The following is a 27279-nucleotide window of genomic DNA, read 5'->3' on the forward strand; positions in this document are numbered from 1 at the left end:
TAAGCATACATAGTGTTGTTTATGTTTTTATTACAGGTTTTAAATGTTATAGGTGTTGACAATGCTGATAAATGATTGTTTAAATTAAATATAAGTTTAGTCATTTCAAAAATTAAATCGTATCAATTTAAAATTAGGGGTAAAATAATAAATAATATTGTTTATTGATGGATCAATACAAAATGTTTGAATATTATAAATAAACAGTGTCATTTAATTTTGAGTACACTTTCCCTACCAAAATACCGTTATGTTTTATGAAAGTCATCCTCGACACACAAGGTACACACACAACTGGACGAACTGTAGAGGTGACTGCTGGGCGACCTTTCTCGCGCATGCGCGATAAATGTAAAAATATTCGCGCGTTTTGCGATGGAGCTATCAAAACTGTCAAACAAATAAAGATAAATAGTCATTATGTTATGTTACTGGGCGACATTTGACATAACGGTAGGTTACGTTACGAGATGAATAAAATACCTTAATTATTCAATGCCCACAGAACGTTAACGATGGCAACGAGCGTTAGCTAGGAGATGTTATATTAGCTAGTAGCATTAGCCGCAGGTATCTTTAGATTATACTTTCCCAGAGCAAACTATAGAGTCGTGTAGTCACCATTAGGACAATATGGTAAACGTCATAGTGGTATAGCTTATGGAAAACCTCTGTAAACAGTAGTTAAATAGCTTGTGTAGGTTTACGTCACTAGCATTGAACAACTGTAAATAAGGTAAGCTAGTTAACCGTTAGCTAACTGTTCACTTTCATATCAGCTCGGTTGAGTTTCCAAAGTCACTCGTTCTTAGCTGGTAATAGATTGTTATTACTGTCCATGGAGTTTCATAGATACGACTTACTAGTTCAAAAATTACAGTTATGTACAATAAGTACAATCCTGGCGTTATTATTGACAGCTTGATGCTGATGGTGTATCTTTACAGTGTTTCTGAAGACAGCAGAGGTCAGGTTGCAGTAGCTCTATCTCGGAAGACAACATGGCACCGGCGCAGGACACTCAGGTGGGAATGGAAAACTTTAAAAAAGCTTGTCAACATCCATATCACTTCACGCAATGTCACTTAAATAGTTGTTGTTGCACGTAGTGGTGTAAAGTAATCGTTGATGAACCCTTTTCATGTGCAGTTAGAGAAAGTCGTTGATGAGGTGTTGAAGAGTGGGCAAGTCCAAGCCCTCAATTTATTCTTGCAAAGGAACATTGGTGAAGGGACCACCATAAAATGTTCCCAACAGTTTCTCACCAAGTTGGATAAGCTTGTCAGCAGGGTAAGATGTAGCCCAGCACACTCACTAACATGCCATGGTGATATGTTGTCTGTATGTTTAATGTAACCACATCTATATTGTTTATGTAGAGTTTGGATGAAAACGATTCAAAGTCAGCCAGTTTGGGTCTCACTATCCTCTACAAGTGTGGGAAAAACCTAAAACGACCTGGTGGTCGTCAGGGACTGTCAGGAATAATCGCTCAAGGCCTGGTCAAAAAGATAAGTGAACGATAAAATACAGACTCACACTGTTAGTGCTGTATGAGCTATTGCTTTAGTCAGGTGTATATTAAACCTGTTTTGTGCACATGGTGCAGTGGTTTGAGAAATGCAGGCAACTATGGATCCAGTGTGGCCCAAAGTGGGATGAGACCTTGTTCAACCTCTCTGAGGACTTCTTTGATGCCTTGTTGGTGAGCTGATTTGTTACAGTAAAACATACTTTGTATTACAGAACAATATACCACTCATGTTAGTGTCCATAATGTTAAACTGATTTATTTTCTGTCTGTTACAGGTTGTTCATGAAGCCTGCAAAGAGGGTACGTTTGTACATTTGTAAAATATCTGGTTTTGTCAGTTCAATGAGCCATGTGTAGTATATTCTACTTGTATTATTAAATGTTTAAAAGGTTTATTATTCATTAGTTTAATATTGAAGTCATTGTCTTCTATAGTATACCCAACAACGTTCATGATGACAGTTAGTAAGTAACATATTTAGCTTTGTCTCTATTCACAGTATGGCTGTCCCCCCTTGTTTTTTTGCAGGAACACATCAAATCACAGAGTCCTTTCTGTATCCTGTTGGTGAATTGGCAGTAGACCCCAGAATCTACATCCTGATCCAAAAAGAGGTTTGAAATGTTTTCCAATAACCAGGTATTTGGAAGAGCAATACAACAGTTGGTCATGTATTTGCTCGTAAATCAACTTGCTTACAATGTTCTGACAGGCAATCCGCAAATTCAACTTAATTCTGGACAAGATCCCTGTGGAGTTTAAGAAAGAGAGAAAGATCCTTACGTCTCAGGATGCCTCAGATATCATGTATGTATTGGGAGTATCATTCATTTTTGCTCTTTTTTCACTATAACACTCAAATGTTTACTTGTTCATTATATTTTGACAGGACCAAGCTGGCTGGTCAGATATTGAAGGGAGGTGGTAAGTAGGAGTTATGCATAGTATCGTCGCTCGAAACTCTGGACCATACATAGACACAACAAATGTACAACGCAGTTTGTTTTTGTCAGATTACGACCTGCAGACAGCCCTGATGGAGTCCTTGTGCAGAATGGCTACTCCTGGCCAGAGGAAGGAACTGGCTAATCGATGGTTCAGCATGGAGCATGTTGCCAGTGCTTTTGTCAAAATCCAGGATTCTGAGTTTGAGACGGTAAAAGCAATTTATCACCTTTGTCTCTCATTTGCATTTACAATCATGAGTGGGAATTATTTCGTATAATATTACAACAGGAGTTCAGCTACACAGAATTTTAATATAAGATTGTGTGATTTCAGGATTGTCGCAAGTTTCTGAACTTGGTGAATGGGATGCAGGGAGACAGCAGAAGGTATACGAATCCCAGAGCTCAGTAACTCCAAAGACCCTTAGAGATAGGAATAATGTAATTGATCTGTTATTTCATACCCTTTACTCTAGCACAGTGAGAGAATGAAAAAGATGTCTTCCTCTTAACTCAGTGATATCATTTACCCATAGAATAAGCCATTTTCTAATTCTGTTCCTTTTTAACTTTTTCATTAACCTCTAAATACAAACAGTATTTGGTGAACCTTGACAGAACGAAGTTAGGGAAGACATGCAGTGTCAGATGCACATTTGAATAATATTTGTCTCTTTCTACTATAGAGTGTATTCCTATCCCTGTTTGGAGGTCTATTTGGACAAGAATGAGGTAAGTATCACCAGAATCAGAAAAATAATAGAAAACAATAACAGAATTTGTCTGTCCACGTTTGCCTTCTTGGTGTCATTAACCTTTCTTTTACAATGTAGTCCTAAGTGTATTCACAGATGTGTTGATAGGGTTGTGTTTATGTTGTCAGCTAATGATGCCTGCTGATGAGAAGCTTGAAGAATTTTGGATCGACTTCAACCTGGACAGCCACAGCATTTCCTTCTACTTCTCTTTGGGTGATGAAGAAGCACAGGTACCTCACAAGAATTCCTGAAAGTGATGATCAAAAACGGCAACATTTACAGAATCAACACTAAATGGACAGTTTACGTAGGGCTGCTCGATTATGGCAAAAATCATAATCTAGATTATTTGGGTCAATAATTGTAATTGCGATTATTAAATGCGATTATTCATTGACTTTGAAAACATCAATTTATTGGAGAAAGAAAATGTGAACCGTATGTTTTTAACAGTTGATTACCCTGAACTTTAAGTATAATTCAACTGAAAATAAATAAATATATATACCGTATATATATTATAACAACCAAAAACAAAGTAATAATAAAAAAACAATCGTTTTATTTCGATTACATTGTTTTCGTAATCGTTGCAAGCCATAATCGTAATCGCGATTAAAATAGGATTAATTGGGCAGCCCTAAGTATACTGTACGTGTTAAAGCCTAACAGGAAGATATGTCTTCTTCATGCAGGAGAGCCAGTGGGAAACAATATGTATCAATGAGAATGAAGTCCAAAGCTACACTGTTAAAGGTAATCAAAGCACAAACTCTACATATTTATTTACTTACCCAGATAGTCAATACATCTGATTTGTATTATGATATTCAATGATTCCTAGATTCTTAAACCATAGTATTTTCATTCGTGAAGTAAATTGATAGAAACTAAATAAGCTTAATAGATTATTTAAAAGCACAAAACTTTAGGAAGATGACATCACCTTTTGATTTTGATTTGACTGCAAATGTCTTACATATGTGTGTGTGTGAGAGTTGAGTATGTCTGTGTGTATTTTTATTCCAGAGGAGGGCAAGACAAAAGTCCTGCATTTGAAGTTGTCGGAGGTGGTGGTCGTGGGTGCGGTGGAGGGCTCCAGCCTCACCATCCACTTCAGCTCCTCCCTGGACATCCTGCAGGCTGCTCGTACGGTTTATGGACACAGCAAGAGCGCAGTAAGTCACGGCTTGTTTACTCCATCTCATTGGCCACAATGTGAATAGGAATATTCTGCTTTCTTTGACACCAAAATACAAAACAGTAAAAGTGTAGTGTGTTGGCAGTATGTATTAACAACCGTGTTTCCCTTGCAGGGATTTGTGGGGAAGTCAGGCATATCTGTAGTCAACACTACGGTTAAAATACAAATGGAAGATAGCATCTCCCAGGTAAACAGTCGTCTGTTATCATAATGCTGTGGATATACAGAAGTCACGATGTATTTAACTGGAGACTGCTGGGGCGACGGCTTATGTGGTCTAAACTATATTCTGCATATTATGTGTTTTTTGTGATCAATGTCGATCAAATTGTCGTTATACAATGTGCAAAGCAGCATGACAGCTTTGATGCATTTGTGTGTGTATGCATGCTGCTCTCCATGCAGGTTGTTCCAGAGAGTCAGATGTCTCTTGGTGAAAGTGAGAAAAACACTGCTCCTTACTTACCGACCCCAGCTGCACCTTTACAGGTGAAACAGTTTTGTACTTTTTTTGGTACTTAAAAACATAGAGGTTTGTCCAAGACAATCACATTCAGTTCACTGAGCTCATAAAGATAGAAAACAGGCTTTCCAGGTTCTGAAAATAGTTACTATTATATTATCTTCTGATTGGCCCAGGAAAATTAAACTGATGTTTAGATGAAACTGTATTTTTCCAGTTATTAAACTTTTTTGTATAGAAGGATTTAATTTGATGTCAAAGTACACAAAATAACACCGCTATGTTCTTCTGCCTTCAGAAGATTACTCACCATTTGTTTTTTTTTGGAAAATAAATATAAGGATACGTAAGATGACAAATAGGATGGTAGAGTAGTTACAAATTACATTTGGACCACATTTCTACCATCCTTTACTATAAAGCCACATAAAAAGAAGGCATATTACCCAAAAGTGTAATTATTGGTTGAGGTTCTGTGGATCTTCAGCCTTAAAAACTATCAGTCAAGGCCAGTAGGGGGCGTAGAAAGCAAGGGAACCAATCCTTTGGCTGGCCGCTATCCTAGACCTTCTATTCATATTGATGGCAGTATTTCCTTATTTTCATTCTTTCAGTATTCCTGTTATCTTTAATGTGTTTTATTTTAATATTCTTTTATTTTTTTCTTCCAGCTTGTTACTCCTACCAGGAGGAGGTTTTCAGAGTCGACCACCTTCATCTGCAGTGGTGCAGGAGGAAGTGTGCATGATGCTAAGTCCCTCTCTGCGGTCCTGTCATCAAGTATGTGTCAACAAATATTGTCCTGAATTGCTTTCACACCAGTTGATGGAATGGTCCTGAAATGTCTTGAAAGTTAAAAGTTGACATACTTTAAAACGATTCAAATGGAATTGTAAATTGTTGATATACATTTTTTTTTTTTTGATGAAAGTAGAGTTAATAGTACAACATGTAAACATTTATTTTGCATTATATATCCAATCCTAAACTTTGTCATCACATGTTTCTTATTACAGGGCTTTTTGAGCTTTTTCATGTCAAAGACGAATTAGCAGTGACATGTGATCAAGGTTGTAAGATTTAACAGCTATGCATCAGACAGTCATAAAAGATCCTCTTAGGTTACATCTAGTGATAGGTGATGTTAAATCAAAGAAAGATGCTTTCATTCTCTATTTCTTACGTTGTGTTTGTCCACAAAATGTTAAAGCAAGGTTTGTCTATTCAGCTCCAGGACATTGATCTTTCCCCCCCCCTACCTTTTAGACAATTCCGCCAAGGGTAAAGGGAAGCCGTCTCTGGAGATGGTTCGTTCGTGTGACAGGAAAGGTGACTCTTACCTCGGAGAGCTCTGGACGACTGCTAAGACCTCCAGTAATGGCACAACACCTAACAGTACAATAACAGCAACAGGTGGCATGACAAAGCAGGTATGGCACGTCCTGAATATTCTCCTTGCAAGCCCAAAATGTGATTTTCTTTTTAATTTCCTCTGGTCTGTTTCAGAGTGAATCATCTCAACAGAGCAGAGTTTCCAAACTTTCCATGAAGAATAATGTTGGATTGGATTTACACAAAAAGGTAAAATACCAAATGAATGTTTAAGGGTATTGGTGCTAACCTGCTTTTCAAACATAATCCCTCTTCTGATATGGTGCAAACTATTATCACTCTCCTACATTTGTTGTCTTTCCTTGTCCTACAGAACATACCACTGGCAAAAGCAGTTGAAATGGTTCTAGCTGGACAGGGAGAAGAGCAGTCTCTTGGTATGAAATGCTATACTGACCTAGACGTTAGCTTAGCCAGGAAATACAAATATTGTTGTTCTACCAAGATTCTTGAACCCACCATTGATCTTTTTGCTTACAGATCCTAATTTTGTTCCTGACAGCCAACCCAAAACTGGGAAAAACCTGTAAGAACTGTAAAAGTCCTCCATACTGTTATTTTAATTATATTTATACTGCTATCAGAGAATGTGATGCTCTGAATGGTAATGTTGTTTATATGTGGGCTTTATACAGTATGTTTGTATAGAGTGTACATTAACATTTATTTGTTCAAATTGCAGATCCCTTAACTGGAGCAAACTCTCCGTTTCTGAAATGCTAATGATGCCAACACAGAAAATAAATTATCTGCCAAGAAGTGGTAAGTCCTCAAATATCTTGACTATCTACAAGAAACCAAATGTTTTGCATATCTAGTTACACACATATTAGCAAGTACACAAAAAGTCATCAAATGTTTTTTTTGTTTTTGAAGTAATTATATTAAATGATTTCTTCTCTTTAGAGCCTCGTTCAAGTTTGGCACAGCAGCAGGACCGCCCCTCCTCAGCTCAGAGGTTTTCGGTTTCAGACAAACACAGCCAAAAGCAGCTCCATAGTGAACTCACCCAGCGCCTGCAGCAGGTCCTCGGGGAGAGCAACCAGGACCCTGCACCACAGGAGCCTGCTGCGGCACAGAGGAAGATGTCTGATATTAAAGACCATGCCAAAGGCAGACGCACTGCAGACCCGAGTGCTTCAACGCTGTGTGGTCCCAAAGAGCAGCAGGCCCACAAAAATAGCCTGGCCAAAGGGAAGAGCAAACACCAGATGTCCTTGCAGGAAGATGCCGCTCCAGTCAAAGCTCCGGCCAAGGCTCTGATGAAGGCCTCCACAGCCAAAGCTCTGCAGAAGAGAGATCCATCGAATGTTAAGGATAAAACCAGTAACGCCCTTTCAAGCAAAGAGAAGGTATACATTCTGTGTAAGTTTGCTGTTTGTTCTAATGTAGTGTATTGTGATCTCACACCTACTTTTCCATGCAGAGGGATGCAGAGGTCACAGGCAGCATGGTGAAGCTCATCTCTAGCCGTTATGAGATGACCCCCAAATCTTCAGTAAAAGAAACTGCAGCAACAATCCCTAAGAGCTGGATCCCTTCTGTTGTCAACAGGTACATTTAATTTTTTTTAATTACTTTACATTACATTACAGGACGTGTCCTCTAGGGGTGTAACGGTTCACAAACATTTCGGTTCGGTACGTACCTCGGTTTTTAGGTCTCGGTTCGGTACGTTTTCGGTACAGCAGAAAAAATTATCAGAAAACATAAAATATATATATATTTTTTAATTATTATTAAACTGTGAATAATGTATTCACTCAAATAAATACAAAATATAATAAAATAAACATTAAGTTGCAGCATTTCGATGAACTGAAATAATCTGTATTTGAACTTTACTGTATTAGTACCTAAGCAGCCAGTTTGACATTATGACTTGCTTGTCATTGTATTTTCATGTTTTTAATTTTTTTTTTAACTTGTCCACATTGCTTGCCGAAAGGGCAGATCTGCTGGCACTAACAATGTCTCACCCTGAGAACACCCTCTCGCTAGGGACAGAGGTAGCAGATACAGCCAGGTAGCGCTTTGCTAACATGGCAACATAAGAATATTTGGCGTTTTTATTAGCTTTGGCTCGGTCTGAACTTTTTGCGAGTGGTGGAGGCTTAAATGCTAGCGGGAGTTGGGTTTGCACTTCAGTCTTTTTTCTTTTGGTACCGGTGATATTCACGTTTGGGTGATGCCTTTTCAAATGAGTTTGCAAGTTTGATGTATTGCCAGCCGCGTAACCAATTTTAGTTGAACAATGCCGACAAAAAGCCTTGGTTCGGTCCACCTGTCTTTGTCAGTCATCCTTGCTGCGAAACCAAAATGTTCCCAAACCGGAGACTTCAATGATGCTGGAGGATTTTCGAGCTCAACTTTCTCTGCGTTCGCCATTTCGACAGTTCCTCAAATTACTGACTAAATTTGAACGCATCCCTGTGACCAGCTCTCATAGTATGCCTCTCGTCCAATGAAATGACTTGGTCGCTCTATGACGCGTTGAACCCAATGTCAGCAAATTACTCTGAATGCTGCGACGCAGCACCTGAGATTACTTCCAAAAAGTTGTTCACTTTCTCAATTTTTTACGTTTAACGTTATATTCGTTCGGTACACTTCAGTACACACGTGTACCGAACCGAAGGGCGGATACCGTTACACCCCTAGTATCCTCCTGATGTTGTAAAGCGTGTATCTGCAGCAGCAATGTTTGCAGTGAAGGACAGTTTGTTATCTAGGGTTAATTAAATGAACAAATCACTGTCATAACTTTGCTGCTTATGGAATGTGTCTTTGTTACAGGCCTATCTTCAATATGAGCTGGTTATTGACTGCTAAAGTAAGGGATCATTACTTCATCAATGGTGAGGAGTTCCATTAAGTGCTGCTTGATTGAATAAAGATGATCTTTATCTGCTATAGAAGGACGAGTCTGGAACTGTAAGCCTCATGAAGTCCCACAGCAAAACCACAACAAATACTACTCGGTAATTTGATTCAATACTTTAGATACATTAAGTCATTTCTGTGGCTTTCAGTGCATTTAAGAATGTAATAATGCCTTTTTTTGTGTTGCACAGAAAGGATGTTTTTGCATTCAACACTGATGCACCATTGAGTGCTGGGGTAAACAAATGATTCATGTTAAATATTTGATATCTTGAAAAACCTGCATCAACCCTCAGTTGAACCCAGATATAATGCATCCAGTATATCTGGGTACTTGTCACTTTAATGCTTAAAGTCCTTGTTATTGTTCTTTAGGGAAATAACAAAACCCTCTCCAGCACGTCTTTCATATCAAGGAGGTAGGTCTGCCAGATGAGAATGGACTCGTGCTACAGTTAACTTATGTTAAGATTTGTTATTAACAACTGTCTCATTTATATTCCCAATATCTATTGACAGTGGCATCCAGGACTCATCAGCACTGCCCAGTACAACCAAGAAAGCAGAACCTGTGGCAAAAGTATACTTTCATTTTACTGTAGTATATTATATTAGCTATAAAAAGTTGATGGTAGAGACACGACATGCTTGGTTTATTTGTGATTGTATACCTTTACACTTCTTTTTAGGCAAATATTTCTGCGGTAATCACAAAATTGAAATACACCATGGGCTTGCCAACAAACGTTCTTCCTCCCTGTCTCTCTCTCTCTATTTCTATCATTCTCCCTGTCTTCCACCACCTTGTGTGTTGCAGCAGAGGCGCCATGTGAAGAAGCATCTGTTCAGTGACACCGACACTGACTATGCCACGACAGATGTTAGCTGGCTAAAGGAATCAAACCGGAAACCCAAACCCAAAGTTACCACATACTCCAGGCAGGCGCCGGTCAAACCTAAAGCGGTGTCTCTTCATACTCCATGTAGGCCTTTACAGCCACACATTCACGCTGCTCTTAACTTGGAATTTATTACATTAAGACTAACTTTTAATATTTGAAGACTTTGTATATGTTTTCCACTTTTTAGAATGAGTATTTTCATATAAAAAGGGTTTTCTTTCATTACAGATGAATCACCAGGTTTACCCCTACCCTCTAAACAACCTGTCAAGGGCACTTCCAAACTGAAAAAGGTAAGCCAGTATTGTTTTTGGTTCGGTTTTCAAAGGTACATTGTGTAGGATTTGGCAGCAACTAGCATTCAATCAAGTCATGCACTATCCCTTTCAGCCACAGTATGCCATTGTTGTTTAATCAGCAGAAGCCTGAGGTTATCAAGAGAGTGGAGCAGCGGAAAAAGACATCAAAGCCTCTAGAAGCAGCAGCAGCACCCGAAGCAGCAGCAGCAGCACCCAAAGCAGCAGCAGCACCCAAAGCAGCAGCAGCACCCAAAGCAGCAGCAGCAGCAGCACCTAAAGCAGCAGCAGCACCCAAAGCGGTAGCAGCAGCAGCACCTAAAGCAGCAGCAGCACCCAAAGCAGCAGCAGCAGCACCCAAAGCAGCAGCAGCACCCAAAGCAGCAGCAGCAGCAGCACCCAAAGCATCAGCAGCAGCACCTGAAGCAGTAGCAGCAGCACCCGAAGCAGCAGTAGCAGCAGCAGCACCCAGCAGAGCTCAAGCAGCAGGCAGGAGGCCCAGGAGAACTGCAGCCATCTCTACCAAGAGCTACAGGGATCCAGACACTGATGACAGCCAGTCAGAGGCAGAGAAACCTCTGTCTCCCGAGGCAAACACATTTCCATATATATTACTTTCATTTCCATTTTCACATTTAGTACATTTCATCCTCTTTTGAAATATTACTGAACAAATAACATCATTTGTGTTCTAATAGAGTAATGCGTGTGACTAGGTTTGACCTGATCAGAACATTTGATTTCCAAATATTGTGGATCTGCCAAAAACAATTGCCAGTTTGGAATCTTGTTAATTAAAGGAATGCAACAGACCAGTAGTATTAAACTCGTTAGGCATTACAATGAAGCCTATGTCTTAACTCCAAATAATACATCCATTAATGAGCCCGTCTTTGATCCAGTCTAAGCAGTTACATCCCTTGCTACCCAGTAACATTGATAAGACATTTGTTTCAATATTTGGTGTTTTATCCTTAACAAACACATGCTTGGTGTTACTTTTTTAAAGGAAAATATGTGAAAATACTAACAAACATTTTGTAGTTGTAGTAGTAGAAGTAGTAGTAATAGATCCATAAAGTTGTTCCTCATCCCACGCACACAAGCAAAACCACCAGGAGCCATTGGGAGCACACAGTCGACTGTTTTGCACCTAATGTAAATGTATTTTAGAAAGAAGGCAGTTAATTAGAGTGCTGTTGCAAATAGACTGAAATCATACTGTCTTTGTTCCCCTAATAATAGTACTCCTCCACTAATCATCTGGAGAAAGCTGAGAAAACCCACAACGCTGCCCAAGTGAAGAAGAAAAGGACTGCCAGCAAACAACCAACCAAAAGCTACAGGAAGCCAGAAAGCAGCGAATCAGAGTCGGAGCTCGTGGCACTGCAGCCACCCAATTCCAAGGTAGAGGTCGTTCGGTTGATGTGTCATGTTGTGATCAAGCTATATCTATTTTGCATGGCATAAAGCACCTGTCTGAATATATATATATGAAATCATATTTGTATTACCACATGTTAACTCTTTGCTTTATGTGACTTTAATTTGTATTTGATTAAAGCCCTAGCAAATATATCTAGTGGACATGTGTAAGGAGGCATCTATCTTTCTAGAATGATTAAAGAGTCACGTTAGCACTCAAAGTGAACGCAGACGGATGTAGCTGTTCTCCAGGCATCTTAAAGTTAGAGCTTGTGTTTTTGAAAGAAAGTAATACACTGGCAGGAAAATAAAAAGGGCCTGAACACAATTAGTATATTGGCAGACAATGACCAAGAAAGGTTCGGCCACGGGCAATCTTTTTTTTCAGAAATCCACACAGACGTACTCTCAAACTACTCTGAGATCTGTAGGCTTAACAAATCTGTTTAGCCTGATGGCGCTGCATTAATAGTAGACTGTTGCAGAATATTTCCCATCCCTTTTTGGGTTTTCTGCCAACAGAAACATATTGAAGGCCAGCAGGGGAAGGTGGAGAAGAGCCGTTTAGAGGTTCCAGAGGTGAAGAAGAGAAAAAACACCTCCTCTGAGCAATCCACAGATACACACCAGAGACTGGACAGCAACAAGCAGTCAGATCTGAAAAAGCCATCTGGTTCGAAGGTGGGAGCCCAGCTCTATTTGAGTAATTTCAGCGTGCTTTTTGAAAAGTATAAGGCTATATAAATAAAAACATGCTTTACATTTTTCATCAATTGCTAGTAAAAGCATTAAAAACATTCCAAAAGCTGTTTCAACTCAAATGTAAGCACATAGCTGTATATGTTTATGTATAGCAAATGGTGAAAAATATCAAGATGTTACTTTTTAACTCTGAAGCTGCGAATAAGCCACAGTCTTGAACTTGAACATTCACATTGTGGTTCAGAACGGCTTTCATGCTTGTTGACATATAACAGAGACACTTTGCTTTTCAGGAGTTGCGGCCTAAGAATGTTCTTCCGGAAACTCCGAAGTTTAACAATAAAAATTACGCCCATGCCAAAGATCAGATGAATGGAGTGAAGGATTCCTGGGCGGCCCGCCAGACCTCTTTCTGTCCGTCCCCTCCTCTGATCGAGAGGATGAGATGTAAGAGTGGAAAGTTACTCACCAAAAGTTAGATAACAGTCATTTGACATCAGCCTGTGTCATAGTGATTCAAATGATAAGCTAACTCCATCACAGTAGCCATATATTACTGATACTTCTGGAACTAGTTTCCCTTTATTTAAGTATTGTATAGCTATATAGTGTTTGGTTTTCACTCAGTGTAGCCATGCTGCATGTTTCCTTAACCAGCTCAAACCTTTGGAGAGGATTCACCTGGTGGGGGGGGGCTGACTTCGTCTCAGTTAAGTCCCCATGTGGCCTTAAAGTTAAGCCCTGTGGTCAAAAAAGAAAAGAAAAATCAGTTTACATTTTAAGACAAGAAGACAGATTTGAATTTCTGAAGGTCTGAACACGTATTTAAAAATATTTCTGACCCAAAACCCCAACGTTTTGCACCTATTGTATTTAAGAGATTTGCTTTGCCTGTTTCAGTCATGAGATATTTTGTGTTAAGCTCTGAAAAATGTGCAAAACATAATGTGTGTACTGGAAGATGTTCCCACTAGAGGAATTTGTACTTTTATCTTTATAGAGAAAGATTTAAAACAGTTACATAAATGACCGTATTGCTCTCCAACCTTTTAACTGTAAATTGATATGAAGAAAAGCATGTATATATTGACCTTATACTCTGTCCAACTTCTGAGGCCAGCTGCTTGAACATCTGTGTTTAATTTGGTCCCTCACAGCTGCCGAGAGGTCAGCCCCAACCTTCGGTTTGACCTGCTCCCCTCTCCTCACCCCGCTGGGATCCCCACTCCCTGCCTCCCCTGAGCCTCCCTGCGAGGACACCCCCTCGCCAATCCTGCTGCTTCCCAAACCTCGCTCTACACTCAGCAGTAAAGGGACCTTCAGGCTCTCCTCTTTCTGCAGCGTGGATAAGAAGCACAGATCATCCAAGACTCACTCGGTCCAGTCTGTACGCTCTCTCTCTTCACTCAGCCGCAAAGGTCAAACAACCAAAGGTCAAACCCCCGCTGCAGGTTTCACCATTGGACCTCGTGCAGCAGAGGTAAAACAGCACCTCTCTGACACCTTATGGAGGTCACATGGCCGTATATGTATTTCGTGTTCAAGTTGACAATTACATTTTTAACGTGGCATAATACCACATTCTCACTTTCACCCAAATGATATAAACACTAGCTGCGCAGTGTAGCAAAGAAAATGTACTATAAGTCATTCTCAACTGGACTTATTATCTTTGCAGAATTTCAACTACAAACTTCTTATTCATCAGTTGCGATGACTGCTGGGTTTTCTTGGTAGTTAACATCTTGGAGTGATTCAAAGACACACCTTTACACTACATAGAAGTTATTTACGTTATGCCACAGTCACGTGAGATTCACGAGAGTGACTTGAATGGAGGTGTGGATTATTACATAGCTTGAGGCCTTCTTAACCAAGAATTCAAGTGAGTATGACTATGACCTAAGCATTGCTTAGAGAACTGACAGCTGCTCTCAGGGGGTGGATGTGTGTAACCATTAGTCTGAAGTGGCTATTTAAGAGTTTCAACTTCCCCAGATAAATACATTAAGTAATTAAGGATCAAATGGTGGAATTGAACATGATGATCCGAATGATTAAGTTGCATGATTAAAAGGACCTATTTAACTCCAGACAGAGCAGATAATAGCACTGCAACACTTCATCTGTGCCTCTTAATGCGTTGCTGGAAATGTCTGTTCTGTCCCTGATCTCTGACAGCCATGGTGATTAGACACCCACTAAGTGAGTGTCCATACTCCTTCTTGTCCATCATTTTCTCATCACTTTCTGTCCCTCTTCATTCTTTTATTTGTTTCCAGATAAGTTCAATCCAGCAGAGTCTGCATTCAGCGCCTCCATCGCCTTTGTCTCCGTCCGCTCGGCCCCTGTTGACATCCACCTTCCTCGAGCAGGAGAAGCCCCCCATGTCTTCTCCTCCTCAGTCTACGATCCCTGAAGTCACCGTCAGCAGCCGTTATGGCTTCAGTAAAATGTCTTCAGTATCCTGGGTTTCCAGCCAGTCGTCCACTAAGTCATCAGTACTCACCAGCCGAGTTAAGGAGAGCCCCGATGACAGCCTGGCTGTGTCTCATAAAAGAGAGGTATTGCTTTACCACACTTCATGTTTTATGATTGCTTGATTCTAATTAGATGGATACATGGACTCACTGATAACAGCAATGAAAGTCCACTAACTGCTATTGTGATTTTGAATAGTTTTAACCAGTTTAACAAATGGCTTTTGCATTACTGTCCATCCTGACAGAAAACACCATCTTCAGACCGAGAACGAAACTCTGAGCAGCTTCGTATCTCAGGTAAAATACCATCTGTGTTTAACTTTTTGTTGTATTATCCAGTTGCTACATACTAACCTCTCAGCTAGGTCCCCCCCACGCGTAAACGCCAACGTTTTAATTCACTATAAAATGACATCTTATTAAATAGAGGATACGTCCCCTCCTGACCCAGAAAGCGACGCAGCTTCAAGTCCAGGTAATCTCACGCCTAGACTATCTGGCTGGTCTACCTGCATGTGCCCTCCGACCTCTGCAGTTGATCCAGAATGCAGCAGCTCGTCTGGTCTTCAACCTTCCTAAATTCTCCCACACCACGCCGCTCCTCCACTCCCTTCACTGGCTTCCAGTAACTCCTAGAATCCTCCTTCGACTCCACTTTGAGCAATAAAATGAAGAAGAAAAAAAAAGCACTTAGATACTAACTAAACACTTATATACTAACGAAGGACTGGCTTATCTAAAGTCAGTTGAGTAGCACTTGAAATGTTTTGGCTCTATGAAACCTAATGTACTTATATGATTCTGTTTTCTTCAAGGTTGTATCTTCTTGGTCGAATGCACTTATTGTAATCGCTTTGAATAAAAGTGTCAGCTAAATGCAATGTAATAGTCGTTATGGTAATGTGTTCCCTCTAATGGGGCTCCACGGTCAAATGAGAGTCTGCTTAAGAGGAAACCCCTGTGTTCTGAAACAGTTGTATACCGGGTCATTGGTTATAACAGATGGTTCTTTTTACAGGACCAGGTCGCAAGCGCCACATCTCATCGTCGAGTGATTCTGAGGAAGATGAGAAGGAAGAGAAGAAAAAAAGCAGGATCAGAGGGCAGCGCTCTCCTCGGATGAAACCGAGGAAGTTGTTCAAGTCCTGTAAGACGTATTCTTGACTGCCAGTGAGCCGCTGTAAAGTACATTTATTTTTTATTTCAGGCAGGAATAACATTTCCTACATTTCCTGGTAGAGGAACTTTTATTAAGGAATCAGTGCGTCTTGTCTGTCGAATATAAGTGCACATGCAAACCTGAAAAACAAGTTATTTTTGTGAAACTTAGTTATTAAGTTAAGGCCTCTTGATGGTACACATATTTCCTCATTGTTTCAACCAGACCTCATGGTCAGGTAATTTAGACGAAAGGGAATGTAGTCAAAGGATAATGCTTTCAAAGGTATCAAGGAAAGAATACAGAAGTGTATCAGAGAGAATAGGACTGTGAATAAAAGCACTCATGGCACAGGTACCCTAAATACTTCTGGGCGTGTTGTCCTGTGTTCTCTGAGACTGCCAGAAATCACAAAGCTGTTTTAAAATAAGATGTAATACTTACATTTAAAATACAATTTTAGATGTTACATTATACAAAATATAACAATAGTAGAGTAGACAAAAAAAGCTCTTTGATAGTTGTGTTTTCCTGGCCTTCTTTTTTGGTTTTAGAAGAACACACCGATTGCAACCTGTATATTTAAAATCTTATATATTTATTTTGTTGGGATGTTCACTCTAACCGATCAGTGTCTGCCTGTTACCTTTAGTCACTGGGATGTCTGCTGACGCTGAGGTGAGCCACGTGATGTCTTCTTCCCACACAATGAGCTCCAGTCACTGCTGGGAGGCAGAGAGGGGAGACGGAGATATGGAGGAGGAGGACTGCGACTTACCAAAGCTGGCTGTGAACCAGAGCAGCATGTTCCAGCAGTTCAGCAACGACCTGAAGAATAAATTCAAGGTTGGACACACACACACACACACACACACACACACACACACACACACACACACACACACACACACACACACACACACACACACACACACACACACACACACACACACACACATGATAAACTTATAAATAGTCCACAGGGGAGAAAGAATATGCCACAGTAACTGCACTACTGACGTCTGCATTATGTAGTTCCCCTTTTCCTGGAGGAATTTCAGAAGGTACTTAACACCACTAATTCAAATATTTAACCAGGTAAGGCCCATTGAAATTAACTTTACAAGAGAGAACTGGCTGACAAAAACACACAGATAAAGAGACAGAATACACCAAAGGAGAGATGAAATGAAAGCATAAAGAAAGCCTGAGAATGCAAAACTAAAAGGTATTGTGTGGGACAAAGACCAACAGAACAAGAGTAATCTTATAGTAATGAGACAGAACTTAACAATTGGAATGAACCTCAGGGAGGCATAATAAGCTGTGTGATCCGTATTAAAACTCTGAGCTATGCATATACAAAAGATCTCCATAGTCCAACACAGGTTAAACAAAAACTGGCAGCAACAAGTAACTTTTTACCTTGAAAGAAAAAACAATTTAACATAAATAAAAGAAGATGACTGTGTGTGTTTTAGAAAGCAGTGACTGAGCTTGAAATATATCCCAGCACTTGTTATCTCTTGTCAGCTCTGCTTTCTTAATCCTGAAATAGGTTTGTTTTCAGAACCGTCACAACATGGTGGAGATTTACAACAAGCAGACTCTGAAGACCGTCCAGCAGCACGTCTCCTCCCTCAACACGCAGGTCACCAAGCACAGGTCAGTTAGTATGTGGTTACTGTTGAATAACTAACATTTGCCTGTACTGTTCATATTGGCTAATCAGGGCCGGCCCTAGACTTTTGGGGGCCCTAAGCAAGCTTTGGCATGGGCCACTCTAGCGCGTTCTCACTACACACAACACGGAACCAACTTTTGTCTTATGATGTTAGCATAAGCACACATATTGTATAAATAAGCATGTAAACACCTAACCTAACCTCCTCTAGGGGGGTCCTCACCTCCTCTTGGGGGGTCCGGGGCATTCGCCCCCGGGAAGACTTTTTTCTTTTTTAAATATTGAAGTTAAAAGCATCAATCTGGTGCACTTTGTGAGCAAAATTAAGAGATCTATGGATACATCTCTCAACACCCATATGAAACAGAACTGTAAGCAGATTTTTCTTTATGGATATTTTACAAATCACTTAAACTGTATTCTTGTTTTACTGTCATATAGTATTTCATAACTTTTTTTCATTTATTCTCTCTGGCTGTCCATCTCACAATGTTCACATAGAAACTAGCTGTCAATAGGAATATCATTCAGAAGAATTATACAGTGATGCAAATTAGTCGCTTTTCGGCGCCTCCCGCTTTTTTAACGCTGATTTGGGTGACTTGTGTAATTCGCGGAGAACCGAAGAGTTTTCGTTTTGGGGGTGGGGGGGGTCCTTCCGTCCGTCCGCCCGTCCGTCCGTCAGTCCGTCTAACGGACAACTTTTCACTTCAAAAAAGAAGAAGAAATCTAGACCGCAAAATAATTAAACAAGCGAGTGCCTGTTTTTCCTGGCCAAGGGCAGGTTCCTTGAACACAACACGAGCGTAACGTGTCTTCACGTGTTATATGTCTCGTCGGAAAGGAGTGTAGACTAGAGTGCTGACGGAGAGCACCGGAACGCCGCTCCAGCTCTTCAAATATTGCAGTACCCATAAGGAGCCGTACACACCGCAGTGTTTGCGTGGCTGTCTTTAGTTGTAAGCACAGTGGCGATCTGTTGTTATTAGCATCTGGTTAGCTAGCTATGCTAACGAATTTAAAGAGCTTTTCTACAACCAGGTGGAAGAGAGCTCTCTCCTGAGAGGCTCAAATAACCTCAGCTCAGTGAGGTTAAGGCACACCTTGATATGATCATTATAGTTATTAATGAGACATTAGAGTCTAAATGAAAAACAGGTATAAAATACAATATGACAGTAACAAAAAAGTTGTTAAAAATAACAAGAATAGAGTTTAAAAGGGGAGTGATTTGTAAAATATCCAAAAAGAAGAATCTGCTTACAGTTCTGTTTCATATGGGTGTTGAGATGTATCCATAGATCTCTTCAGGTTGCTCTCAAAGTGCAGCAGATTGATGCTTTTAACTTCAATATTTAAAAAAAAATCTTCCTGGGGGAGCATGCCCCCGGACCCCACTAGAGGAGGTAAAGTACCCCCCACTTAAATCATGTTCACATGGATAGGATACTTAATACACTTGCACACATCTTGTGTCCATATCTTTCTGCCACAACCATGCACGTGTGTGCGTGCATGCGCGAATCATGGTAAAATATCTGGATTAAGAGGTAGCTTTTCTTTGCACAGCATGAAAGAAAGGCCAAATTAATGGGCTGTGATTTTAGTTTTTTTAAGCAGTTCAATAATTTGTACGGCCCTCGGAGGATGTTGTAAAAATTGAAAGGAAAAAGGTTCCCCAACCCTGCTGTAAATAATAATAAAACCCCTTGATTTATAACTTAACATCTCTGTCTCCTATTGATCTGAGTATATTATAAAGAATAGCCAGTTAACTGAAGCATTATAGCGCAGGCCTTTGTCAGATGGTATATTACGCTGTTTTTTTTCTCCTTCGAATAGTTCTCTCTTTTTTCACCATACGTGTGTTTGCATCCCTGATTATAATTTCTTGCAAAAATCTGTCACAAAAAGACGTCGCACATTTAAATTCAGGTGTTGTTATGGCAACGTCAGTGGCAAAACAGCCACATTTACTGCTGCAAATACGTTCAAACATGCTGTCGACACGTAAAGCAGTGGCAACTATGCCACCATTTCAGCTGACTTTTTCTCAGAAATACTGTCACATAACATCCATATATTTCAGTGCTAGGTTGATGCTTAGCTAAGCTAACTATGAAACACTTTAACTGACAGGACTCCGGATCAACTGTGTACTGTAAGGTAGCTTCTAGCTTCATATCGAACAGTAAGTCAACATTTCCCAGAGAGCTTTCTTTGAGAACCAGGGCCTAGGAGTTCAACAATTTGAATCCCTATCTCATCAGATCAGATTTGGATTTTGGGGAGTTCAAAACCAAAAAACAGGATTAGGATCACTTTGATATCCGATCAGATCAGGAAATCCATTCCAAGCTTTAATCTGGATCAAATCTTCAAAATGGGTAGTTCAAACCGACAACACAGGATTGGGATCAGTTTGATCCCAAAAAACTGGATTATCCTGATCCCACCAAAAGGGTGGATTTCCAGTGGATTACCAGAGCAAAATGTACTGTACAATTTATTTTAAAATATGTTTAAATTTAAATAAGATGGCAATGTTTGTTAACTGAAATAATACACCATTTTTAGCCTTCATGGGAAATACATTCCATTTTTTCCATTTTTGCTCACGTTTGTAGTGGCCTATTTTGTTTTTAACCAAATGTTGATGACATAAATGTTTATGCTCATAAAAGTATCACAGCAAAGATTGTCAATCACAAATGTAATTTAGATTAAAGAAAAAATATCTTCAACAACAAAAAAGTCCATCATCTGTCATCACCTTTCAAAAGTAATTGCGGACAATAGCATCTCGCGTTGCACCACCACTCAGTCTCTCATTTAGAGGGAGATCCATAGGTGGGCCTGATCATCAGCAGAGGCAAGGGGCTCTGGGGGATCATCGATGTCAGAGAGGGGGACTCTGCGATGGACAGCGATATTGTGTAGCACAATACAAGCCAGTGTTATTTGGCATGCTCCTTGGGGTTCAACTCTCAGATAGTTGAGGCAGGGGCGGATCTAGAAAAATATTCATGGGGTGGCGAGAGGGTGGCAAGAGATTTTGAGGGGTGGCATCCCCTGGTAGAAGTATATGCTGATTTAATCGCAGTCATATCAATCAATGTTAACTTGGAAAGCCACAATATTAATATTCTAACTCAATAACATTTGGTGACATTATTGTGGCACATCAGTAAAGCCTTAAATAGAAATATATAAGGTGGCAGACTTACGTAATTTAATGAATTTTAACTGAACAATAACTGAATGAGTTTGTCTCACTCTTAGACCAGCAGGGGTACCAAATCTATGCAGACTGCTGCAATAAGTACATTAATTAACTGTCTATTCGATGTTTGTCTGAATGAATATAATACTATTAACAATCATACTATTCCTATCAGTTGTCAATCACTGTTATGATTCACGTATTCAGTGTTATTATTAAATAAACTATATTTTTTGGAGGAAAATAATTATAATTATATCATGTATCAAAAGAATCAAAGGAACAGTTCAGTGCCCCACAACTTCATTGCAAACAGTTACAACCTTGACTTTACATCAGAAAGAACAAACATTAAAGAAATGACTAACTGCATCAGTTAGGGTTAAAAAACGTGTATTCAGCTAAAACATATACATCGCTGCAGTTATTATTCAGTGGAAAGCCCGTACCTACTGGCCTAGTTAAATCAAAGTGGTTACTTTTTTTTGGCTGGGCAGTGAAGTTTTACATCTTATTTGACTTTCTCAGGACTTGAAACTGTTTTTGGGGGCAGACCCCCTCAAAGAAAAAAAAATATTTACACACGTAAGGTCATCATCTTAACAGTTTATTATGCTCATCGACTCATCCGTGAGCAGAGCATCAAGTTGGCATGCCTATAACAGCTGAATGCGGCGATTACCATCTTGTTCAGCAAAACACCTCACAAACTTATTAAGATTTAAAGCTATGGTGCGTTTTGATTCAATGCTGAGTACAGCCTGAAGAACATATCGAGGATTAAAAAACTAATGTCACAACAGGACTTAGAAAAGCTTGTCCATGCTTTTATCTTTAGTAGACTCGACTACTGCAATAGTGTATTCACAGGGCTGACAAAAAAATCCATCAGAAAACTGCAGCTGATTCAGAACGCTGCTGCACGTGTCCTCACTAACATTAAAAGAGTAGATCACATCCGTCCGGTTCTGAAGTCTTTACACTGGCTTCCAGTCGGCCAAAGAATTGATTTTAAAGTACTATTGCTAGTTTTTAAATCATAACATGGTTTAGGACCAAAGTATATTGTTGAACTCCTAAATAATTACGAGCCATCAAGGTGCCTCAGGTCTTCTGGGACGGGTCTGCTATCGGTTCCGAGAGTAACAACAAAACATGGAGAGGCAGCATTTAGCTATTATGCCCCGACACTCTGGAACAAACTACCCAAATCATGCACGTCCGCAGAAACGCTTACTATTTTTAAATTGAGACTAAAACATATATCTTTGGCTGCTTTTAATTGAGCTGCTCATATTCGCACTACAGTATGCCTTTTAAACATCTATTGTATACCTGTGGTGTTTATTTTTATTATTTTATTATCTTTGCTTTGTAATGCCTGTTGTAAAATTCCATTATATAGGCCAATGTGTTTTTAATGTATGTATTCCTAAAAAGTCTTTTAATTTGTTTTGTAAAGCACTTTGAATTGTCGCGTACAGAAAAGTACTATATAAATAAACTTGCCTTGCCTTACAGCCAAACTTGACAGGCTCCTCTCTGTCATTGTAGACCGCAAATACCTCATTCCTTCCGTCTACTTGGATCCGAAATGCTTCTCGTTTTGCGCTGTCCCCCCCGTTCAAATGAAATCGCCCCCAATCATATTTCAAGGCTCGCGCCAGGGCCGGGGGAGGGGTTAAGGCTCGCGTCTTGTGCTGCAATCACTTGCACTCGGACAGAGATTTTCTCTCATAAATGTTGGATGATGTGCCACAACTTTTCTTTCAAAACAAAGCTGCCAACTGGGGTGGCAGCTAGGGTGACAAGGCATTTTTCTGAGGTGGCAGCTGCAGGGTGTAAGGAATAATTATGACTCCATAGTTGGTAGCTTTAACAGAGAGGGTGGAGCGACTAAAGTAAAGAGCGAAATATGGATGGAAGTTACAGACAATGTGAATGCCACAGGATCTGGACACAAGAGGACGGTGGACCAAGTGAGGCTGAGGTGGAAGAATTTGAAGCAGCAAGCTACCAAAGACCACAGCCAGGCTAAAAACCCACAGACGGGTAACAAACCATATAAAAGGGGACAATACACAGATGTGGTACTTGATATCATTGGTGGTCAGCAGTCACAATCTTTACATGGAATACCAAACGTTGTACTGGATGGTGAGTCGCAGGTATGTGTGATTTTATCCTTGTCCCTATAGAACTACAATTATTATCTTGTATAATTGTTATTTTCATAGTACTACAATTGCTATATGTCTTATATAGCATCCTAGTACTACCATTTTCCAGGAGCTTGCATGCTTGTGATCACCTTATTAAGGGGTATAAAGTATATTGATAAACTTTCATTTCAGGTTGTCAATGCACCGGATGTGACACACACCATTGAAGATGAGGTCCTCCTGACCCATGTGGATCCAGAACCTTCAGCGAGGCCTGATGACACACTGCAAGAGCCACCTCTAAAGAGAAAATGCAAGCACACCAGAAAACCAGAGCAGAGGGATGATGCCTACGGAGAGGGCAGAGATGCAGATCCGTCTGGCCGAAGAACAAATACAGCTGTGCCGGCTTAAGCCAACTGAAACCTCACTGAGAATTCAGCTCCTCAAAGCACGCCTGGATGATCCAGCTGCCTTTGAATTAATGTTTTATTGTTGTTACCCTAGTGGGAGTATTTTTTAAATTACAATTTCATTATGATTTGATGTCCTTTATGTATTTAAAAATATAATTAAACATTATAGATGTCTCTGCAATGTGGTCTCTTGTCTTCCTTGTATTGTTTTTCATGTCCACTAAATGGCGATCGGTAGGATTAAAGCACTGATATTCAGGATCTAGTTCTCTTGACAAATCGTAATCTGGATCAGGTTGATCCTATCCTGAATTGCTTTGAACTCCAGGGACAACATTTGGCCGACTTGTCTGATCCTGGATCACAAAAAATGGGATTTCAAAATCTGATCGGATCTGATTGAGACTAAAAGTTTTGAACTCCTGGGCCCAGGTAACGCTAAAAAACATTGCATTTAGATTGTATGACAAAGTGTTTATTTAATATATCTGGCTAGCAATAGCTACTTGCTAACGGTTTAGCTTACCCCCCCGATTCAAAGTAACGTCAACGTAGCTGTAATTTATGCTTTGCTTACATGTTCGCATAATTTGGAAGTTTACTAACATTTACATACCTGGTTTACCTGGCTCGGCTCTGGGGTTGTTGTGTGAGCCACCACTTGAGAATTGTCGTCTTTTTTAAGAAAATGTTTTCTTATGTCCATCTTCAAAAACTCTGAGTCCGACTGACAGTTTATTTTAAATATTGTCACAGCTCACAGGATAGGTACCTGTCAGCCAATAAGACAGATGTTTATTTCCATTCAACTGGTCTGGTGCCTTGCCTCTGTTGCATTCACTGAACACGGGAAATTACAATCCTGCCGTCCTCTCTAGTGTCATGATGAGGTTCAGATAAAGCAGGATTAATGTATTATATTATTGACTCAATAATATAATACATGACTTTGAGAGTAGGCAATCTCGGCATATTAACACAATTAATTAAACATACTTATCACAGCGACGGTGTACTGTTTTTCTTCCTTTTTTTCCTTTTTTTTCCCACTTTTTTGTTGTTGCTAGGGGGCCCCTTAGTGGCTGCGGGGCCCTAAGCGGCCGCTTATGTCGCTTAATGGGTCGGGCCGGCTCTGTGGCTAATACATTGCAACATAATGAAGATATAGCTTATTTTGGAAGCTAGTTTGATGTAGTTCTTAGAGGAAATGAGTACAGTTAGTATTCATTTCGCTAAACGGTTCTTAGTATACTCTTTTAGTACTTAACTTAACCATTTGTGCATTTGATGGGCTTTAAGTCTACAGTACTCTGCCTCCCTGCGGCCTGTAAACACATTGTATGTATGGTCTGTGTTACATTTTAGATTTCCACTTCCACTGGTTAATGCTCTCTCCTGTGTGCAGGACTCAGAGGCTGGAGCAGGTTCAGAAGGTCCTGCTGGACGAGATCAACAAACTGGAGAAGAATGACACTGTGCTTAAAAGCATGGAGAAAGACCTGACTGTGTGTCTCTCTCACGTTTTGAGTTTTTGGAAAATAATTTTTAAAGAAATATTGCCAAAATAAACTCAAACTATTAAACTACTCGTTAATGAAATTGTAATTAATTCTGACGTGTTTTCGATGTTGATTTGATCAGTGTTCGGTCTCTGTTCTCTCACAGGTGTATTGGAAAAAGCAGGCTGTTGCTTTCCATTCTTACCAGGAGCGGGAAACCACGAGGTGAAAGTTAGGCCTCTCTTTATGTGTGTGTGTGTGTGCGTGTGTGTGTGTGTGTGTGTTTGTGTGTTTGTGTGTGTGTGTTGCCCTACACACTTGTTTATTCCGTGTAACAACATGGATTAAAAGGCTTGCAAAACAAATTCTTCCTCAGGCTTAAGATAACCTACTTTTCGGAGGGATGTGACCAGTGTTTCTTCATATGACTAAGCTGAGTTCACTTATGTTTGTTCAGCAAGCTTTTCCTTGCCATTATCCAGCCAGGCACCGCTGACCGGACTGGAATTGGCCTTGTTATACCCAGATTTCTCACGGTCAAAGCAAATGGCTTTCACATAATATAAGTTCATTGTGACCTTTACAAGAGAATGGCCACAACAGGACTTTTTGTGTTACCATGGAGCGATCCAGGTTCATGAACATACCTCTCCTCTCTATGCTTTAATCAGCACTTATGATCCAATCAGCATTTCTAAAAATGAATATATATAAGATAATTAAGATTCCAACATTGTTTCACTGGACAAAATGAAGTCTGACTTTCCTCATCATACGCAGTTTCTGATTTGTATCCATGCATTGTTCCTTCTGTCCATATAACAGTCAAGTATCTCAGTTCCCTCTTATCTTACTGCCACCATTGTTCAGAGAGAGTAAGTGTCATATTTGAAAGGGAGCCAATGGTGCTTTTTAAGGCATATCATGAAAAACAGCACATCAAGTATATCTTTAAAGCAATTTGAATTACCATGAACTGTCACTGTGTAAAGTAAACCACATTTTACATTTACTTGTTTTTACTTTGCCTCTCCCTCATGCGGTTGTGTGTCACTCTTTCCAGCAATGAGACCCTGAAGACGGCCCTCCAGAGTAACGTGTGCCACAGCTTGGAGTATGAGGAGAGAATATTCACATCCCAGGTTAAAACCTTCATATCTAATATGTGCGCCATTGTGTTGTCCAAGTGTTAGACTCCATTAATAGATGTATAAATCAAGACTTTTGGTGGCATATGAAGAATTTTCAATCATAGTTGAACTTTCTTTATTGTTTTTTAAATAGAGCTTGTGTCACCTCTATCCGTCAACCTGTCTGTCCAAGGATTTTTCGCTGAGTAGCCTTAATAGAATTTCGCTTATGTCATTGTCTCATGTGTCAACTTGTCCCCTGCTTGTCCTGACTGTCATATTCTGTTACCACCTCTGAATCGTTGCTGCTCTGCCTGCCATCAGATGTGCCTGATAAGGAAAGACATGAAGTCAGTTCAGGACAGACTCCTCAGCGAGATGGTGAGTGGACATGTGACCATTCAGTGAGGATTAGAGCAAAATGTTTACTCTGGCTTTTCCTTTTGTGTCCTTCACTCTGTCAGCAGTAACACTGCTCATTTGAAAGCCTGTACAACACACACAGACTTGAGATGAGTTATGACTCAGATCATGTTGTGTAAGGCATCAAATGAACTGTCTTCTTTGTGCTTGTTTACCTTTTTGCAGCAAGACGGGGAGATCAAGAGTGTGAAGAGAGGCCTGCATGCTTTGTTTTTCCCCTGACAGAGCCATATGTTGAGCTGAAGACCATCCTGCACTGTAAACAAGGTTGTGTATTACACCGCCTCATGCACACTGCGCGCTGTGTAATTTAAAAGTGTTGATTGTTCCAGGTTCTGATTTTATTCCATGTGGATGTCTCTAATTTATTCTGACCTTGATGCATTGTTGCTCAATCTTTGTTTTTATTGGTAATGTTATTTTATTCTAATATGTATCACCTGACGAAATGTTTTAATCATTTTAGTGTTCTTGAAAGTAAACATTGAGTTGTTTCTGCTCTGTGATGTTTTTAAAACAAATTCCTGATATATTTATGTAAGGAAGTTAACTACTGGAAAAAATTAAATTGTTAAACCTATAATTTGTTTGTA

At 39.9% G+C, this 27279-nt stretch overlaps 1 protein-coding gene across 1 annotated transcript; it reads left to right on the forward strand.

Annotated features, from left to right (window-relative positions):
- The first annotated feature begins 306 nt into the window (after nt 1-306).
- sycp2 (synaptonemal complex protein 2) lies at nt 307-27266 on the forward strand. Its single transcript, XM_079676722.1, has 47 exons — nt 307-453; nt 948-1025; nt 1150-1290; nt 1380-1511; nt 1601-1705; nt 1810-1834; nt 2064-2149; nt 2248-2342; nt 2425-2459; nt 2549-2691; nt 2817-2869; nt 3169-3214; nt 3366-3470; nt 3936-3996; nt 4270-4418; nt 4557-4631; nt 4850-4933; nt 5579-5687; nt 6174-6337; nt 6414-6488; nt 6613-6676; nt 6780-6825; nt 6982-7061; nt 7206-7651; nt 7726-7853; nt 9096-9132; nt 9216-9280; nt 9374-9419; nt 9558-9601; nt 9702-9762; nt 10000-10165; nt 10313-10377; nt 10503-10970; nt 11626-11787; nt 12328-12486; nt 12801-12954; nt 13665-13987; nt 14790-15071; nt 15236-15287; nt 16009-16137; nt 16802-16995; nt 17708-17814; nt 25040-25139; nt 25300-25358; nt 26197-26275; nt 26588-26644; nt 26852-27266. The coding sequence occupies exons 2-47, from the start codon at nt 1002-1004 to the stop codon at nt 26906-26908; spliced, it is 5337 nt and encodes a 1778-aa protein (XP_079532848.1). The 5' UTR covers nt 307-453; nt 948-1001; the 3' UTR covers nt 26909-27266.
- Nucleotides 27267-27279: the final 13 nt, after the last annotated feature.

Source organism: Notothenia rossii (genome assembly GCF_949606895.1).
Source record: "Notothenia rossii genome assembly, chromosome: 4".
Taxonomy (NCBI): Eukaryota; Metazoa; Chordata; class Actinopteri; order Perciformes; family Nototheniidae; genus Notothenia; species Notothenia rossii.